General features: G+C 40.7%; 1 protein-coding gene across 1 annotated transcript in view; it reads right to left on the bottom strand.

The window, feature by feature from the left end:
* Positions 1 to 20,276, bottom strand: part of asic2 (acid-sensing (proton-gated) ion channel 2) — a 78,344-nt gene that overhangs the window by 13,510 nt on the left and 44,558 nt on the right. The window contains exons 2-3 of the mRNA XM_086059147.1: positions 13,824 to 13,974; positions 5,891 to 6,018 (exon numbers count right to left, since the gene is read on the bottom strand). Coding sequence (XP_085915273.1) covers positions 5,891 to 6,018; positions 13,824 to 13,974 — 279 coding nt within the window. The remainder of the gene's footprint in view (positions 1 to 5,890; positions 6,019 to 13,823; positions 13,975 to 20,276) is intronic.

Below are 20,276 nucleotides of genomic sequence, written 5' to 3'. Positions count from 1 at the left end.
CAATAACTTTATTCTATTATTGTAGAATTTCATGTGTAATGATCCATATACAACTCAACTTACCATAGTCGCAACCTTTGTAATGCTCTATACAACTCACTAATGTTCAATACAATGTGTATACAATGTTCTGCTGTATGTGACACTGTCGTTTGATAATTAAATAATGCTCTATGTAAATGTAGTGTACCATATTAACATCCTATAACACTAATGAACCATATTTACAATGTTTTACATGGCTTATACAGCTCCAAATATTTACAGCTAAATATATACGACTAATCTAAAAAAACATATTAACATTACATTTAATATTCTATACCAGTGGTCCCCAACCCCCAGTCCGTGGACCGGTACCGGGCCATGGGCCACTTTGGATCAGGCCGCTGTGGGTCGCATAGTTGAAAGAATAAAAACTTACTTGAAATGATTATCCAAGTCTTAAAATATTTTATTATGAAAAGTAACTGTCTGTTGACAATGGACTCGATGCATGTCAAAATGCTAATTATCTCGGTTGCGTAGCGCTGATGCTGAATCGACAAGTTAGTAAAATGCGTACAAAACAGACGTATTTGGAAAGTTTCTTTGCAATGGGGAAAAGGCCCATTGATGAGATGTGACCAAGAAGGAAAAAAAAGGTGCATGCATGTTTGCTGCTGCTAATTTAGTTACATAAAAATGTGGCTTCGCGTTTATTGTTATATCTACAAAATACCCTAGTTTTTGTGTTGCATGAATTATTCATGACAAGCGTTCATTGGGAAGCGTTACCATAGTGACCATATTAAAGTGTTGTTGTTACCCTTTTTTTTGTGGTGATTGTGCTGCTAGTACAATTCCCCCCGTCCCCCGCCCCACAACCCTCAAACGGGCCACTCTTTCTCCTGCAGCGCCCCTCAAACGCTTCCACTTTTTCACCGGCATCCCAGTGGCCGTGCTAAAAACTTTAGCTAATGCTAGCACTATTCTTATCAACAGTTTTAAACACGGAAACACTTAACGATATCTCCGGGTGGCGACAGACCTGTACAGGACGCTGTGTGTGACTTTGCAGTCCGTTCCCGAAGCCGATTAGCTGGTGCGAAGAAATGTATTTAATTTATTTTTCAACGTTGGTGGATATATGAATGTGCGGATTTTAAGTGAGCCGCACCTTGTCCCGCCGCACGCATGTGCGAACTACATTGACTATAAAGTGCAATCGCACCGCCAGAAAATGTACTATTAGCCAACATGTCTGTGGTGTGGGCACATTTCAATTTATATTGTGCTTGGTTAAAATGCCAGTGCTAAATAAATATTTTATAATAATATTATAATTTTAATTAATTATAATAAATGCTATGATAGACTGAGATGGTTTGGACATATCCAGAGGAGAGATAGTGAGTATTTTGGCAGAAGGATGCTGAGTTTCCAAATGCCAGGCAGGAGGTCTCGAGGAAGACCAAAGAGGAGGTTTATCGATGTAGTTAAAGAAGACATGAAGGTAGTTGGTGTGAGAGCAGTGGATGCAGAGGACAGGGTTAGATGGAGGCAACTGATTCGCTATGGAGGCAACTGATTCGCTGTGGCGACCCCTGAAGGGAATAGCCGAAAGGAAAAGAAGAAATGCAGTTATAGTAAAAATTGGCATCATTTTTTGGGGGCGTTTTGGATTCGGCCAAACATTTTCATTTCGGTGCATCCCTAATATTTTCAACATATGTAATGTTCTAGACAACTCAAATGTTCAATATTTACATAACATTTAATGTCTATACAAATCTAATGTACTGTAATTACCTTAATGTTACATGCAACTGTACTAACATATTTACATTGTATTTAGCACAATGTATATCTCTAATACACCAATTGCAAATGTTATGATCTATCATATTTAATGTTGCATATAACTCAAGTAATGGTTATTATGCTTGAAAGTGTTTGAGAAGAAGGATGGTCCCAGCAGACAACTTGATGACGTTTGCGTTCTGTAATAATTAACGAGGATCTAAATGTATTGCTTTTTTTCCCGCCTCCTCAGTGCGTGTGCTCGCCTCGATGCCAGTAACGAGCAACAAGAGCTCCGTCTTCAGCCTGCCAGTCAGAAAAGTGGGATGACGGCCAGGTGCGCACACACTCACCCTGGAGGCTCATTAGTCAACGCTAAGATGCTAAGCTTTAACTTTTTTGTATGACGTGCACTGTGTCGGACGCTGTATTTTTGTGGTGTCATAAATTCGACCGGCCTCGATGCAATAAAAACAGTTACTTGCAACGGTCTGACTCCAGAAGGCATTTGTGATAACTTCAAAGGCTTCAAAGTGTCCATTCTGGAGGTCAAATATGAGCCGTTCTACCTTTTTTTTTTTAGCAGAGAATACGATTCCAACACTCAGACAAGGACGAAGGGATCAAGTTTATAACAAAATGTGGAAGAAAATGGCAAAAATGTCAACACTGAACTCAAAAAGGTAGACCAGTTGTTAAATCAAGGGTGCGCAAACTTGAACATTTAATTTTAAAAGACATTGATGGGTCACGTCATTTGTAAAATAAGGGTTTAAAAAAAAGGTCAGCGTGCATATATAAAACATGATTTAATTATTTCTTAATTATGCTTAAAATTAAACCTATTTAATAATTACTTAATTAAAAAATGAACAAAAAATAATGGTATTCTAATCAACCATTTTTAGCAAGCGGCTAAACTAAAGTAGCACATTTATATTTCAGCATCCTTGATTTCATTCATTTTAAAAATTAATAACTTTTTGCAGAATATGAGGTTGGGTTTCAACCAAGGTTAAGGTTTTCAAAATGAGGTTACTTGTTTCAAACTAAGGTTTCAGACCTGGGTAAGGGTTAAAGGGTTTCAAGCCAAGTTCCAGTTTTCAAACCTAAATTTGTCTTTCAAAGAAAGCTTAGGATCTCAATTTAAGGTTTCAATTCAGGGTTCGGATTTAAAATTGTGGTTTCAAGCCAGTGTGAGGATTTCAAATTAGGGTTTTAAGTCTGAGTTAAGTCGGGTATAATTCTAGGTTAGGGCTTCAAGTCTGTGTTAATGTTTAAAATGACAGTTTCAGACTTGGGTTAAGGCTATGTAAGTTACGCCCAGTTCACACTGACTGCGGTGCGGACGCGGACCGGACCGCAATTCACAGAGAGCGCGTTACGTGAGCTGTACGTGTCCGGAAATCTGCACCCACGAGACCACAAGAACACGGGGGTTCATGCTGGAGAGTTGAGTTCAAGCAATAACAACTGTGTATATAGAGCGCTACTACACTACTAACAATAGTCACGCTTGCCTGTCGTTCACATCGATATGCTTTTTGGACATTATTTCTGGGACTTCTACCATGGGTAAGTATGTTTTGTTTTTAAATAGTGTTATTTTGTCATGTTTAATTTATTTTGAGCTCCTTTTTTGTCTTTTAAATGTTCAACTCATGTCAAGTTATGTAGTTGACAAACGGTTTTATTTTGAAATATACCGGATCTACCGTGATGCCAACGTCTGACTTCCTGTACGGCTCGTGTAATTCCGCCAACTTCATGAAAATCCGCATGCGGAATCCGAAAAAAAATTGAAACCTTGCGGAAACCTTCCGCAGCTCCGCAGCCGCACAGCACCACAGCTGGTGTGAATTGACACGCAGACTCGTAATGCGTAACAGCATGTCTCTTCGTGTCCATTTGGACGCACCTAAATCGTTCGCTGCTGCATAAAAACAATGTCGGAGCGTGTGAGCCAGTTCTGTCGCGTCTTCAGCAAAGTGGGAGTGAGCTACATTCGTCGTGTGGAGGCTGTTCGGTTACAAGAGGTCAGACATGATGCAAAAATTACAATCGGTTACAAATTGTGCAGGAAAACTGTTGCCGTTAATGTTAAGAGGATGCACACGCTAAAGACACGCGAGGAGGACATGGAAACAGCTCGTGTTGTTTGGCGTGAACAAAAGTTCATTACTGGAGCACTCTTGGTTAGACGCACTACTTATGGAAAAAAAAAAGCAGATGGTGGTTGGATAATACTGAAGCGGTTGCGTATTGTTTGGCCAAGATAAACAGTCTGCAGTGTTTATTTTACCGTGACCGGTAACTCGCCATCAAGTTGACGTGAGTTTGTGATGTTAACCGGCCGCTAAGCTAACGTGCTCTCGACGAGACGGCGTGCTCGTTGCTGTCGCGCAGCTGCATAAACATGCACATTTGTGTTATTCATACCGGCGAGTAATGTCTACAAGCAATTACGAAATGTTCTTGTTCCTCTGATCATTGACCAATCAGAGACATTCACAGCAAAATAACGCGGGTTGCCAGTTACGGCAAAATAACCATTGCCTAAACAATCGCAGGGGAATTTTTTTTTCAACAATACACATGCCTGCGATGTACTGTACAAAGCATGATGCCACAAACTGGCTGCTACGGTGAATCCCCCCACAACACGAAGATCAACTACACTGTCGCGGTGTGCGGGTGATAGTGGACCCAAATGCAGGACGGCAGAACGAGGAGGCAGGTGTGCTCAAAAAAGTGGTTGTTTAATTAAACAAAAAGCAAACAACGTACAAAACAAGATATAAAGTACAAACCAAAACTGGGAATAAACTCACGGGTATCAAACTAAGGCCCCGTCTACACGAAAGCCAGTTTCAATGTACAGTTTCTTACCGTTTAGGCCGTTCGACCACACTCGATGGCGACGCATTGTCGTAGTTTGATGACGTATGCGCCAATTCTCGAACCGTCAGTCTGTCAACAACAATGGCGGCTAGCCGTGTCGTAGTCGTTTTGCGCAGCCTCCTTAGCTTGCTTATGGTGTTGCAGCAAAATATTTTGCTTCTTTAATCTCACGTTCAACAAGCGGTGTTGTACTCGAATCACCCGCCATTGTCTCTTCTCCTGTGTTCGTCTTTTTCATGTTTTTTCGATACACGCAAAGCCATGTTTGTTCTGTAGATTGCAATAAAGTTAGAAAAAAAAGTGTTCATCTTCTTTGCCGATTCTTCTTCTACGCTTTTCGTTAACTCCCTGTGGCTGCGCTACAGCGCCACTCCAGACTTGGCATATACATTACAGCCATTAAAATTCCTCAGAGTCTTCTTGTGGACACACGCAAGTCTTGAAATGCTTCTGTGTGTGCGAGATTTGTTTGAGGAACGAAGCCGGCCTTGCTTCCGTATGGACGGGGCCTAAAACAGGCAGGACACACAGGAGCTGGAAACCGGGTGCGACACAGACAATGACTCGACAAGGACTGAAAGAAAGCAGGGAACTAAATACACACAGTAACGAGATAACGAGAGACACCTGGAGGTGATAAAACCTGATGAGACATTGACAAGGAAAACATGACCAATAAAACAAACCAAAACACAACAACTTTGAAATATAGTGATATACTTTTTAGGCCATATTACCCACCCCTAGTTTCAAATTAGATTTTCAAACCAGGAATATGGTTACAATTAGAGTTTTAAGCCATTGTTAGATTTTGTTTTAAGTCTGGGTTGGGTTTACAAGTTAGGGTTTCAAATTTGTGTGGGAAGTCAGTTTTAGGGCATACATCATCAGACAGAGGGAACATTTTGTCACACTGTTCCCTTCTGTCTGTGACGGTCTACTGTCTACTTAGCGACTCGCCCCCGCCCCATCCCCCCATTCCTCCCAACACACACGCACACACAACAGAAAAAGTGCAAAAGAAACAGCTTTTTGTACGTCCATGGTAAGCTGGGACGGTGTAAAACATTATAACAGCTCACTTTAGTGCACTTAGGTGCCTCAATGACAACGTTGTGGAAACAAACAAACTGGTCATGACGATGCCTTGCGTAGACAATACCTGCCAGTATTTGAAGGTTGTGTAAGGGCATCAATGTAAACTCACCCTCTGTTCCTGCGTGGCCACGAAGGTCTGGAAGCCGGGCGCTACGCCGAAGCCCAGCTCGTGCACAAAGGGGGGCTCGGCTTGGCTGTGGATCTGGACTCGGACCCCTGCCTCGAACGCTGTGTCCTCTGCAAAAGAATGCACAAGTGTTGGAATGGAGACAGCAAATGGGGGAAAACAGATATTTGTTTGGAATAGTTGTGGGTCAGGAAGAATAATGATCAGCAAACAAAAAGTTCTGGTGCTCCTTTGAGAACCAGACCAACATTTTTATGGGGTTACGAGCCCGTTTGTTTACAATCAGGAACAACACAACAGATGGGGCAAAACATTCATTTGATTCGTTTTTAACAGTAGTTTGCTTGTACAACAATGTGGTGCTTCAATAAAAAGATTCCGTCCGTCCTTTGTGAGTGTGTTTGTAGGCAATCAGGAATAGTAACAACCGAGGACATATCTAATTGATTTCTAATTATTACAGTTCCATTTTGGTACAAGGAAAGTTTTCATGACAAAAATGGCTCCTTTCTTTTGTCTTGTGAATCTCCAAAGTGCGAGGGTGACGAACCCCCACTGCGATGTCTCGAAATCCCACTGACTTCTTCTCTACAGTGGTAAACTTTTGGTTACTTTCTGTTAATATCAGTTGTGGATTGACTTGATTGAACCTTCATATCAAAGCGTTATCATCCGCTATATAGTCTTAAGATACACTAGCAAGGAGGGAAAGGTGACCTTACCGTTGTTAAAACATTTCTTAAACCAGGAATTTTCCACCACCCTGTATGAAACCTGAGACATGGAGTGTCACCCCCTCTCAGCTCTTCCAAGCTGGACCTAACTTGTGTACCTGCGTTTCCCGCCATTTTTTTCTTTTCACGCAGCCCCAGTCATTGCCACGTGACGTCAACAACGCTTTCTCGTCTCTGCCAGGCTGAAGGCCGACTCAGGTTTGGCCTCACAGGTATGCTCCTCGAAAGCCAGCAGAACAGACTCCGGGAGGATTGCAAACTGCAATTCCGATGGGCCGCAAGGACAATTTTTGTTTCGATGAACTCTCTCTTGGCTGAACTGTTTTTTTCCCATCTCTTCTTGTCTGTCTGTCCCGCTTGCCTGAGAGCCTCAAATCAGGGCAAGCCTCCTAACGTCTCAGACCCAAAATCAAACCATTTGTAAAGTGCAACTTTGCAGATTTTACAAATTGCTGCTTCCAATCGGATACAGTGGTTTAAGATTGTTCCTCTTTAGTTGTTTTTTAAAATTCTTATTATTCTTCTTTGTTTATTTTAACCTTCTAAGTTCTTACTTGTCCCATTCCTATCACCGTAGTTAGCGTTTTGCTTTTTTGAGTTTCCGAGTAGATTAAAGAATAAACATGCACATAATTAAAACCTGATTTTGCACTGTGTGTGTTTTAACAACTTACATTAACCTCTAAACTGAAAAACAAACTCATAAACTATTAAAATGTAGCATTCTTCACTTTAAATGACTGATTTACCAAGGTTATCATCTGTTATCCTGAAAACTGATGTGGTGCTCCGAAAGGCGAGCTCGAGTTTAACGGAAATATTAAACTCAAGTGTCCGCCATTTAATCAATCAATCAATTATTTAATGTAATAATTAATTGACCCAATTTGCGCTATAAAGAGGTTTGATGAAAGACCTTGAAAACAGACACACGCGCACATGCGCGCGCACACACACAATACGATTTACGATAAAAGAGCGAGTGAGTGAATGTTTCCACGTAGAAATCAATAACATCACAGCCAGCGTCACGTGCGCTCGTGTTTCGAGGATGCATTTAATCAACCCCTCCCACCCATTAAACTAGCAGCACACACTCATCAGTCTGTCACTGTGGCCATGGCGACAGCTTAGATGCAATCAACGCCGACCGTGTTAGTTTTTGCCGGCCAGCAGGGAGCAGGGAGAAAAACACTCCATAAATTATGAAAAAATAAATGATGTATCTGATGCAGTTAGGTTTTTCAGATGACAAAGAAAAAAGAAAAGAAAAATAAAACTTCCATAAAATGTGTAGCTGTGTGTAGTGATGGGAAAACGAAGTTTCGTGAAGCACTTGTGATATTTTTTGACTCCCCTAGATGGTGCTCTTGGTTTAAATATAAAGGCTTGTGCAAAGGAAATTGATTACATTTCCACTGCATATTTCAACCAAGAGTGGCATCGAGAGGAGTAAAAAAATATTACAAGTGTTTCATGAAGCTTCATTTTCCCATCACTAGCTGTGTGACAAGGTGACCGTCTTTGATAGTGAGGTACCTCGTGCATGTGGTGTCTAAAATCCCAAAACGACAATAATGCTCTTGACCTAACAATGGCAAAGATCATTTATAATCCCATGAAGCCTCAAGTAGGTGATCAGGTGACACATTCAATCGTTGAATTGGGCCTGCGTGGAGATTTCAACAAAATCAATTCAATTCTTGACCTGACCCAAGTGAAGTACTTCAATGATTCACGTCCTTCAAAATCAATAAGCTCCTCGTTCTTTTCAAGACAATCAATTTTGTCATTTTAAAGTGATGAAGTAGCATCAGTTTGAGCTCAACGTAAAAAAAAATGTTTGCATTAAAGATAAACATGAACATATGGAAGTTATGAACAAGGGCTACCTTATTATCTTACACTAAAACAAAAAAAAAAGCATGAGATTATAATCAATATGATAGAAAAAAGTAGTGATGGGAAAATGAAGCTTCATGAAGCACTTGTAATATTTTTTGACTCCTCTAGATGCCACTCTTGGTTGAAAGATGCAGTGGAAATGTAATCAATTTCCTTTGCACGAGCCTTTATATTTAAACCAAGAGCACCATCTAGGGGAGTCAAAAAATATCTTCATGAAGCTTCATTTTCCCATCACGAGAAAAAAGTGCAAAGAAATATATTTCACAGGCTTAGGGTTTCAAACAAGTGTTCAGGTTTCAAAGCGGAGCTTCAATCAGGATGTCGATAATAAACAGCAGACAAGCTTAAAAGCTCACTAACTAATAAATAATACACTTGTACACTTTGAGTTGACAGTGAAGTACTTGAGTCATTCAGTGTCTGACAACCTTCAAAATCAGAGTTCTTGACATCCATTTTGATGCATTTGCTTCAGCTGCAATGAGATGGGGAAAAGCCACACGCGCACGCGCGCGCACACGCACGGCATTGCAAATGAAGGACCTGAGTCATTCTTCAAGCGTTTTCATCATTTTAAAGCTCACCTTGTTTGTGTTCTTCTTTATGGCCTTTTGTCTTCTTGGCACTTTCGCGCCCACGCATGCAAATTAGCTGCGGCCCTGATGATAACACGTTAATGAGACCTTGCATGCAAAAAGACTCGTAAGGAGATATCCTGATTGGTCAGGCTTCAAAGCAGTGCTGTAACAAACAACTATTTCAGTAACTGATTAATCAGGTTTTTGGGGAAAAAAATTAACAAAAAAATTAACAAAAAAATCCACCCCTTTTATTAAAAAACACAACATTATTTCAAACAAATTGACAGTGCAGAAAATGCACAAACAAAAATGTATCATGATTCAATTCAGTTACTGGCTTGAGGCAAAACGCTGATCATAGTTTTTCAAAGGAAATCAAATGTTTGAGTTTGACTCAATGTAAAGATAATCAACATGCTTTGGTGGAGGATGACAGAAATCGGAGCATATTTACTGTTGAGAAGCTGAAATTTTGAGCATCAGAATGTAAAAAAGGTATCTAAAGGATTATTGCATTATCAAAATTTGGTCATCGGTTAGTTGATCATTTATCATTTTATTGATCATCATAACTTTAAAGTGTTCCAAGTCAGGGTAAGGGTTTCAAATTAGGCTTAAAAGCTAGTGTGAGGGTTTCAAGCCTGGGTTAGGGTTTCAAACTACACTTTCAAGTTAGTTTTAGGTTTTTAAAATAAGAGTTTCAAGGCAGGGTTAGGGTTTCGTGAAAGGGTTTGAGTTGAACTTGGGAATCAAGCCAGGATTAGGGTTTCAAAGTGGAGTTTGAAACCTGGGTTGGGGATCCAAATTAGGGTTTAATGCAAATTAGGGTTTTAAACTTTATTTTTTTTAGGGTTTTAAGTCATTAACAGCCTCAAGCAAAAGTTGAATATTTTTGTTTTAAGCCTGGGTTAGAATTTAAAGTTGATAAACTTTGTATGGTTTCAACGAAGATAAATATGACGTTTAAAATTAGGGTTTGAAGACTGTGTTAGACTTTCAAGTTACAGTGTCAAGCCTGTTTTAGAGAATCAAACAAGCGTTAGGGTTTTAAATATGCTTGTGTTGGCGTTGCAACTGGCCAGAACTTGGCTTTCAAATTTGGATTTCAAACCAGGTTTAGGGATTCATGCCAGAATTATGGTTTCAAAGCAGGGATTCAAGCTGAAGCTGGGGATTTAAACAAGACTTAGGGTTTTAAAAGTTTTTTCTTGTTGTTTCCAGACCGGTTTCAAGTCAGAGTTTTAAACTCGGGCTTCATGCCAGGGTGAGGGTTTAAAAGAAAAGTCAGTTTTAGGTCAGGGGTTTCTAGATAGGATTTGAGTTTGAAGTTAGTGTTTGAAACAATAGTTTGGCTTTCAAAATAGTGTCTCAAATTAAGCCAGGATTAAGGCTTTACGAATTTTAAACCTGGGTAAAGGTGTAGGTTAAGGCTTCAAATTAGGGTTCTAAGTAGTTTCAAGTTCAAAGTTCAAAGGGGAAGTCAACCCCAAAACATTTTCTTGACAATAATATGTTCTATATAGCCCCACTAGTCTAAATACGGTATTTAGTTTAGTATTGTGCTAGTGAAATATGAGTTCAGCAGCAGAATGCAGCAGTTTTTATAATTTAAGAAGTCGGCCATTTTGCCATTTGCTGTCGACTGGAAATGACATTACAGTTGCTCAGGTCTCAGGTAGCAACCAATCACAGCTCAGCTTCAGAAAACAGGTGAACTGTGTTTGGTCGTTGCCTGAGTCCTGAGCAACTGTGATGTCATTTTAAGGCTACAGCAAGTGGCAAAATGGCCGCCCCCTAAGATGGATAAAAACGGTTGGATTTTTCTGCATAGCTCATATTCCACAAACATAATATTAATCAGAATGTCATGTTTAGAATAGTGAGGTCACATATAAGATATTATTGTCAAGAAAGTTTTAAGGTTGACTTCCACTTTAAATTGGGGTTAGAGTTAGGGTTTAGAATGAGGGTATTAAACAAGGATTAATGTTGTATTCAAATGTGATGTTAAAGAAAGACGTTTCGGGCTTTGAGTCTTAGGCTTTCAAGGTTTGAAATTCGGGTTTCAACCTCAAGAGATCACTGTGAATGTCTTTTCCACACGTGACTTTCTTCTGACTTCTGATGGCTCGAATGTCTCAGTTGCAGTTTGATTCTACAGCGCCACCTGTTGCTTTGGGGTGCAGGTGACAAGTTTCTTGTTTTTGATGGATCTCCACTGAGGACCTCAAAGCAAAATGAGCCATAAAAATGAATAAAAATGAGAGGAAGTCATTAAGAATGCAACACAGCACACACTTGTTTGCTTATTAATTATTTCTATTGCTGCTCGGAGCTCAACAAGGAGGCTAAAAATAGACGAGGGCGAGCATGGAGTAATTGCTTTCCCAGGGAATGTCTTTTATTAGTCGTGATTACAAACTCCAATCCATTCTCGGATGATTCCAGTTTTTGACGGCACTGTGGCATTTAGCATGTTTTTTTTTTGGGGGTGGCCTTTCAGGTTGCGAGGAAGCACGACAGCGACAACATGATTTTCTGTGAAGTAATCGGCCATCATCAGCAGGAAATGAAACGTTTGAGGTCTTGCTTGGAAACTTTAAAAAGACACGAATGGTCGCCATGACAACTATTAAGACTTGAAGCAACTCATTTGACTTTCTCACCGGTAAAAAGGTACCAAAACATTGTTATTCAGTACAGTACATTCAGGGTGAGGTGATGATAAGGGTTCAAAACAAGACTTAGGCTCAGAAATGAGGTTTTTGACCCATGGGTAGGGTTTCAAACTAGAGGAAGGGTTTTTAAACAGATATTGCAAACTAAAGTCCCAAGTTAGAACCTTAGATTGAAACAACCCCAACCGTAACCCTAAAATTAGGGTTTCAAGGTCAGGAATTCAAGATCAGATTAGGGTTTCACACAAGGGTTAGGAATCAAATTGAGGCTTCAAATCAGGGTTAGGATGAGGGTTCATATTCGTTTTTCAAGTATTGATATAGGGTTTCATTCCAGAATTAGGGTCTTAATTTTGGGCTAGGGCTTCAAGCCTGTGGTAAGATCTCAACTTAGAGTTTCAAGTCAGAATGAGAATTTTAGATCTGTGCTTGGGTTTGAAATTAGGCTTTCAAACCAGGATAAGGGTTTCAAGCCAATGCTATAGTTTTAAAGTAGGGTTTTAAGTCATTGTTAGGGCTTCAAGTTGTAGATTCAAGCTAGGGTGAGACTTACTAAGTAGGGTTTTGGGGGCTCAACCAGAGTTAAGGTTTCAAGTGTGTGTCAGAATTTCAAAAGTAGGGTTTTTCAAATCTGGGGCAGAGTTTCAAATGAGAGTTTCCAGATTGGGTTAATGTTTGTTCTCCTCTAAGAATATTGTCAATCAGAGTTGATTTGAGTTGATTATTATGTCGCAACACCTTCCAGACGCACAACAGACAGCACCTCCTTTAAATAACGTCCAGTTGCCAGGCAACAAAAACTCCCTCATTTTCCCTCCAAAATTAAACATGTTTTGCAATGTGTGACTTGATGAAGTAGAAGGCCAATACAAGTAGTCAGAGCCAGCACTGGCCCAGTTAGCAATTATTCCACAAACAGCATTCCAGCCTCCCCAAAAATAAATTTTTATTGTCCTGGTTTGACAGCAAATTTCAACTGGTAGAGGCATTAGCTTGAAGTCATTTTTTTAGAGCAGTCTTCACTATCTGCCAAAATTACATGTGAGTATTCTTAGTGTTTAATTGATGTCATAAATTCCAATCCGACATATTCTACGTGTTATGAGGGGTCATTAATCATTCTCTCAGGTGATCTTCTAATACCAGGAGGTAATAAATTCTAGATGAACAAGATGTTAATGTTTTCAGGCACGCAATTCCAATTGTTACGTTCTTGATGCCAGATCAAAAGGTAGCTAAAGGCAATCAAATGTGTGATATATATGATTTTTTTCTTCCATGATGTGAGCATCTTTACTGTTATATATTCCAAGCTAACATTTTTAAGTGCATTATGAGGGTCATTAGTCATGCTGTACGTTTTTTTCCCCCCAACAGGAGGAATTTAAAATTGAGATGACATAAAAAATTTTTTTACAGGTGTTAGGTCAAAAGTTAAGTTAATAACAAGGTCATGTATGTTCTTATAGTTTACATTGTCATTTTTAATATCTTATTGGTGCTATAAATTTACATGAGAAATGTGAGGGCTAATTAATCCATCAATGGGTATGTACATATGTGTTTTGGGTTAGGGCTTATAGCTGCATCATTCTGTCCTTTGATCTTTTGACATCAAGGCGCAGTCAAATAATTTTACCGTTTGTTACCTGTTGTGTGATTTTTTTTTGTTTTATAAGGAGGTTATTCGTCTGTCCTTTGATATTTGGTCAGGAAGCAATAAAATATCCAAATTAATATTATTTTTGTGTCCTAGAAATGGAAAAAAAGAGCTTCATAAATAGCATGTAACACACATGAAATACTTTCCCATGTGTGAATTGAGACGGTGTGTCCCGCCGCGTTCCCTTCCAGAAAACCGTGAGTCACCGCTGCGTTAATTATAGATGAATTCCAATTGCGTGAATAAAAAAACAACGCCGGCCCCCGAGGCGGACAAGCAGAGAGGCGACTTCAACGGAAAGACCCGCTCGGTCTCTGTAGATTGTAGTCTTAAGTACTAAGCGAGGCCCACCTGTGTCGCCCCACACTGGCAGGTATTCGTCTTGCTGGATGTCCAACATGATCTCCAGTCCGTTCCCCGTGCCGCCTTTCATGGTGGTGCGCAGGGACTTGCCCTCCTCGGCCGCGTTGAACATGTAACACTTGCCGTACCGGGTGAACACCTGCGAGAAGAGAGAGGCAGTACTCAGTCAGACTGTGGATGTATCACAACTTCAGAGAGAGTACCTAGCATTTATTTGAGGAAGTCTTAAATTGTCCCACTGATTGTGGAAGAGTGAAGCGAGACACATAACAGTTGCAATTTTCTTTGTTGGCTACGCGCCGTTCTGCTTGGAGCTATGATGTTATGTGTTTGAGGCAGTTAGCGGGAGGTTTGTTTGAGGTGAGGTGTTTATTTTTTCCAAATAGATGATTTCCCTTGTAAAATATATTAACTTTTGTCTCCTTTGGCATTCAGTAAAGGTAATTGCAGCTTATCTCATTCACTGCCAGCCATTTTTACTGAAGCAACCCCCTTCGCTCCCGGCTGTTTTACTGGATTTTGACGGATTTTGCAAGGCCCACAGAATATTTGACATGTCATCATCATTGCTCTCTTTTTTTTATTTTTTTTTATTTATTATTATTATTTTTTGTATTTATATTTTTTGGATACATTTTTATTTTGTATGTGGGTGTGTATGTGCATGTGCGTGTGTGTGAGTGTGTATGCATTAGTTCACCTAAAACCTATTAAAAAATCCCATACCGTTCACCTAAACTGAACACTTCAGAATCCAGCAAGATTCGTGAGGCCGTCAGGAGACCCGAGGAAGGACCAAAGAAAAGAAAGGAAAGTGAAATGCAGCACCGACCAGACACCACCCACCACGCCACCAACCAGAGTCCTTCACCAACCCCAGAAACATCTCAATTCCAACAAATCAGGGAGACCTCAAAATACCAAAGGAGAGACTGAGGAAAGGAAAGGAAGGACAGACGAAGCAGAGTGAGATCCACAGACACCAGCCTCCACAGATTCAACGACCAGAGGAAGAATCAGATTGTGTCTGAGTTTCGATAGATGCTGGTGCGGTGGATCTGGCATGCATGAAAATCTCCACCAAAAAGGGGAGCCGTCGGCCCCCGCCAGGACAGAGCAAGCGCAACACCTCAGGGCCCCAGAATATTGTGTTCTATTGCTATAAAAACATGGAACCTCTGTTTCCATTTTGCAGCAACTAGCATTAGAATATAGCCAACTAAGTTTCATGATTATTCACAAATCTGTTTTAATCACTGGGGAAAAAAGCCTTTCTGAAACATGGCCCTGGTTAATCTCTTATACTCTGCTGCCACCTGCTGGACGTTTTTGTAATAACTACCATTGCTTCAAGCATTCTCCGCAGTTCTGTATGCTCTAGCATAAAAAAAACATGAAAAAAAAACGTGATTGTTGAAGAGGCTGTCCTTTGTTATGTTTGGTTTTCTTTCAATTTATCAAGGTATTTAAAGTGCCTATTTGTTGCCTTCATAAGGGAGTCTCAATTTAAGGTGAGGTATTTATTAGAGCTCATGCAACTAACTGCATTTGTTGGTAGAAACGTGACTACAGTCAAGGTCTTTACAGCTAACTAGTGACACCTCATGTTACTTTTTTCATCTATTTTGCGGTGAGATGTTAATGAAAGTGAAAGTAGAAAATGACACATTTTAATTACTGAAATAGCAAGCTGTAATTACTGCACTCGGCACACACACTAACACACTTTTGTGTGCAACAATAGCATCCCAATAATCAAAAGAGTCAAGTGGTACTCCCAGAACACATGTAAATTTAGACAAGAGTTGTTTATGTGGCGATGCAGTGTTTTATCGTGCCCGTCCGAGTCCCTGCCAGCCAGTCCCTCCCACCTCATTAGCCTAACGAAGACCCATCTGCTTTGAGGAGAACAGAGATAATCAGGAAACTGGTTTTGATTAGTTCACAGACAAAGGATTATATTTGCATGTGTCACTGTGACAAAACGTGGCTATGCCGCCGCACTGATGTAAGTGAAGCTAACAGTAGCCACCTAGCATCACAAATTCTGTCTGCACTGATGCAAGGAGAATGAAGACTTTCATTTGGATCAATATGACACAAAAACACTCCCCACCCCCGTCTCTCACATGGATCGGCATCGGTTTAATGTGTGAGCTTGCTGTTAAGGTAAAGGGAACAGAAAAAAACCCTAAAGAAAACATGGAAGACATGCTGTCTGGATATTGACATGGGTCTTTTTGGCCTAACGATTGATGGACTTGATAATAGCAGACCCACAGGTGGTGCGTCTCCGCAGGAATGTGAAGAGGGTGCGCTTGACTTATCTGGCAACAGCAATGCTCCCAGACTGATTCTGCACTGGCAGTCAATTCGCACTCTGTGAAAAATGCCTGCGTTTTATGGTTCCCGAACACAATCCCCTACAACTGACTCAGCAGCGCCAGAGTTTGTACTTTGGCAGACTCCTACTAGAGAATTTGTCCAAATGATAACATATGTACTGTATATATCTGGCCAGCTCTGGCAAAAGGGTCCTCATGGGTACAAAATACTTTTGAATATTGAGATATTGTGGGGTATTATGCAGTATATTCTATTTCTACACTTCCTTCCTTTTAAAATGATATATAATACATAGACATACCGCAAAATTTGACAAAGTTACAGCAGTTTCAATATTGCCAGGTAGAAATTCCTCATTTTGACAAAAACACATTCAATGTCATAATTCACCGAGTCTTCCGGTGGGGGGAGGCTTTAGTCCAGGGATGTCAAAAAAAAGGGCCACATGGAGGGAAATATTTTACCCAGTGGGTAATATAACTTAAAAACAAGTGTCAGTTAAACACAGATTTTTGCTATTTGAAAGAAAGCCCTAAATAGCGGGGCTAACTGTTAATATAGTGTTCCAAAAAATAACACAAATGCAAATGGAACGCGGCAATTCTTGGCCTCTATGAATTCCGGGCATACTGTATATATTGTTCCCAGAATGCATTGTGTGGAGCAGTTAATGAAGTCATTCGACGTGAATCCGTGTCATATGTGTTTGTGTTAGCAGTAGCTGTGTGTCGTATTCATTACGTTTATGTTTGATTTATGTTGGTCTATGTTTTTATTTTTTTCAGCAAACCATAACTTTAGGTTGTGTGTAAAATAATCACATCCAGGTCAATTCCGTTTACAAGTCGCATAGCTCATCTGGGGATTGCTTGTGAAATTACAAGTTGATATGCTTTGATTTTGGACGTCTGATTAATTGGTCCGACATTACTTATTTTTTTACTTTATAAAATCATCTTGCACTTCAGAATAAACCCCTTGGCGGGCCTGATCTGTCCCGCGTTTGACACCCCTGCTTTGGTGGAACACGTGATGTAGAACTCAAAGCCTAAAAAGCCTTAACCCACTCAAAAAGAAAAGGAGCCGTCCACGCCTTTCCTACTAACTAAATGTCCCTGAGCCATAATTTTGACAGCTTGAGCTCTGGTAAAGACATCATCGCCTAAAATCATTACAAAGAAGAAGAAAAAACAAAAAAACAGTTTGAATAGCTAGCGAAGGTATTTTGTTTGTTAAAATTCTGTTGTATCTTTTAATGTAAATGATGTACTGTAGCTCCTTTCCAGTGACCACCAGAGTATTGAAAAAGGGACAAATATAGCAGCATAAATGGACCCAAATAAAAATCTGCAATAGCGGGAATCCGCATTAAGGTGCATATTCTCCCATTTGCACATAAATCCATTTCTTGCACACCTTCCTTATGCACTTGAAAAGTGCGGCGATTCTCCTGTCACAGGCTTCTGACACACCCACCTGCGTAACTGGTGAAAACCCACGCAGCCACCAAAGAGGTGTGACCTATTGAATTGTGGAGTGATCTATTCGGAATATATTTCGCACTTCAAATCGACTCACGTATGGATGATAAGTTATACTGCGTCCTCAAACTCATCTAACGAGCTACTTTGAAGCAACATGCGTTTTTTTTGTATTCAGTATGAAAGAAATAGCCTACAATAAAAGTAATTTAATTCGAGAACCGTGCTCGTGACTGAAAACATATTTGGAGCTGTTCCATTACTGTAGTCGAGAAGCGAGTGAGCACCTGTTGTTTAAGCGTTGCCAAGCAACGGACACACACTTGTGGATTTCAAATGTTTAAAAATCGAAGTGACAATTGCCACTATTTGAATGACTGCAGTTGTTACTAGCTGCGCTTTCAGACAGCGGAGCAAGGGAGCAGTTCATTGAATCAAAACGTGCAATATGATGTTTCAGGTTAAAGAGGCTGCAACATGGGACATGCCCGGAACACTTCTCCAGGGAGGCGTCCAGGAAGTATTTGAACCAGATGCCCGAGCCACCCCAACTGGTTCCTCTCAACACAGAGGAGTAGTGGCTCCACCCTGAGTCCGTCCCGGATGACCGAGCTTCTCACCCTATCTCTAAGGGAGAGCCCGGACACCCTGCCACAGCTGCCCTGGGGCATGCAGACGGAAGCTAGGCTGAAAGTGAGCCCCTACGGCCCCTCCGGCCACCACCAAAACATTTGCACCATTCATACACCAGTGTGAGTAGCACTGGAGGCTTTGCATGTGAAGTGCCCAAGGAACGACATAACGGCACATGACTTGGGTAGAGCGGGAATCGAACAGCCAACCTTCTGGTAAATGAACGACCGTCTCGCCACCCTGAGCAACGGTCGCCACAATATAAACCGGTTGAAATGAAAGGGGTTTTTTTCCTCCTAAAGGGCAACGTGCGATTTGAAAAAACACATTCTACTACATTGGAATGATTTAGTCTGAATGCCTGTTGGTTTCAAGATATTGGATTTTTTTATTAGGGTCAAATTATATTTTTTGAAAAAAACTCAAATAAAACCCGTGACACCAGGGGGTGGCATGGCTCAGTGGTAGAGTGGTTGTGGGTTCGAACCTCACCCTTGGTGACCCTGTCGAAGTGTCCTTGAGACACTGAACCCTGATTTGTTCCCGAACGACACAGCAGCAGCCGACCACTGGTGTGTGTGAATGGGTTAATGTGAGGCTTTGTAAAGCGCTTTTGGCACCATATTGTGTAGAAAAAAGTGAATAGAAAGAAAGTACATTTGCTATTTCCCCAATGGACACTCACAAAAAGTCTCTCGAACCTCACCCTGAAAACTAACATGAAGCTACTTTTTGCTTCAAGCTATCGTTGTGTGTGAATTCCAGGTTGACCACTTGAGCAAATCATAGCATGGTAACTTGAAGATATATAATAATAATAAAAATTAGGACGGGTGTGATATTATTGTTCTCAGTTCTCGGACATGTTGCTATATGAAGATATTGTTTTGTTTTTTTTCCAGTAAGAGGATCTAAGAATACAAGCCCCCTGACAACAGTTCCACTGATGGACCTGAAATTCCATCACTATCATAACAAGACAAAAGGTGTCAATCAACATTAAAGTCCTTATTTATCATTTCACAATTTAGTTACTCGATGACACATATGCGATAACTGCATTGAACGTGATAGATGATCGTATCCTCCATTCAGCACAATTTGCGAAAGGTTGCGCTTGTTCCACATCTTGACAGCTCTAAACGGCTTTGAGGTTGAACAATAGAGGTTGAACAGCTGCATTTATCATGCTGGATGACGTTCGGCGCTCGGGTCAGGGCCGAAGTCAACGGGGCTGTGGGAGAAAAGAGTCGTCATCTCGCGGGGCGACGGGATGACAAAAGAACGAAAAACTGCGGCCTCCGCCATTGAAATTCTTCGCCCGCCGTTTCCCGCTACTTGTCATCTGTTGCCAGCAGTGGAGATGTCAAAAAACGAAAAAGAAAAAAAGAGCAGCACATAATGAGCTCTCAAGCCTGTCCAGACATCTGACACAATAGTGCTGCTTTGTCCGGGCAGCAAGGAACTGCAAAAAAAAACCCACCCATGTATGAATTCTGCCTTTGCACCACTGAAAGGAAAATACATCCTGTCTTTAGAAGCACACGCACCAAAAAAAGAGTCAGAAAAAATTTGAACATTTGATTGTCAGCTAGTGAATTCGCCTGCCTACATGATTCATTTAACACCTCTGGACGAAAGAAGAGAAAAGTGAAAAAATATATGGAAATATTTAAAAAGTGAAAAAAAGAAGAACAAGTAAAATAGGAAAAAAAAAGGGTGAAATGACAAAGTTATAGATACTGAACCGCCCAGTTGCTCATGCTATTCAAATGATATAAATTCACCAAGAAACTGTATCTGTGCAAATTGTTGACAGATACTGATAGCAATAGTGCAAGTGGCCCACGGAGCGGGTCACATGAGTACGTTCCGGGGTTATCTGCGTGCCCCGGAAATTGTACAAACTTGCCACATGCTGCTTTACCATGCACGAGCGGGGGCTGCCGTCGTCGCCACGGAGGTTACGGGCAAATTAAAG

Source organism: Leptonotus elevatus, chromosome 1 (genome assembly GCF_054856555.1).
Source record: "Leptonotus elevatus isolate MCC_2025b chromosome 1, RoL_Lele_1.0, whole genome shotgun sequence".
NCBI lineage: Eukaryota > Metazoa > Chordata > Actinopteri > Syngnathiformes > Syngnathidae > Leptonotus > Leptonotus elevatus.
The sequence above is the reverse complement of the archived record's forward strand: the minus strand, read 5'-3'. Positions and strand labels throughout refer to the sequence as shown.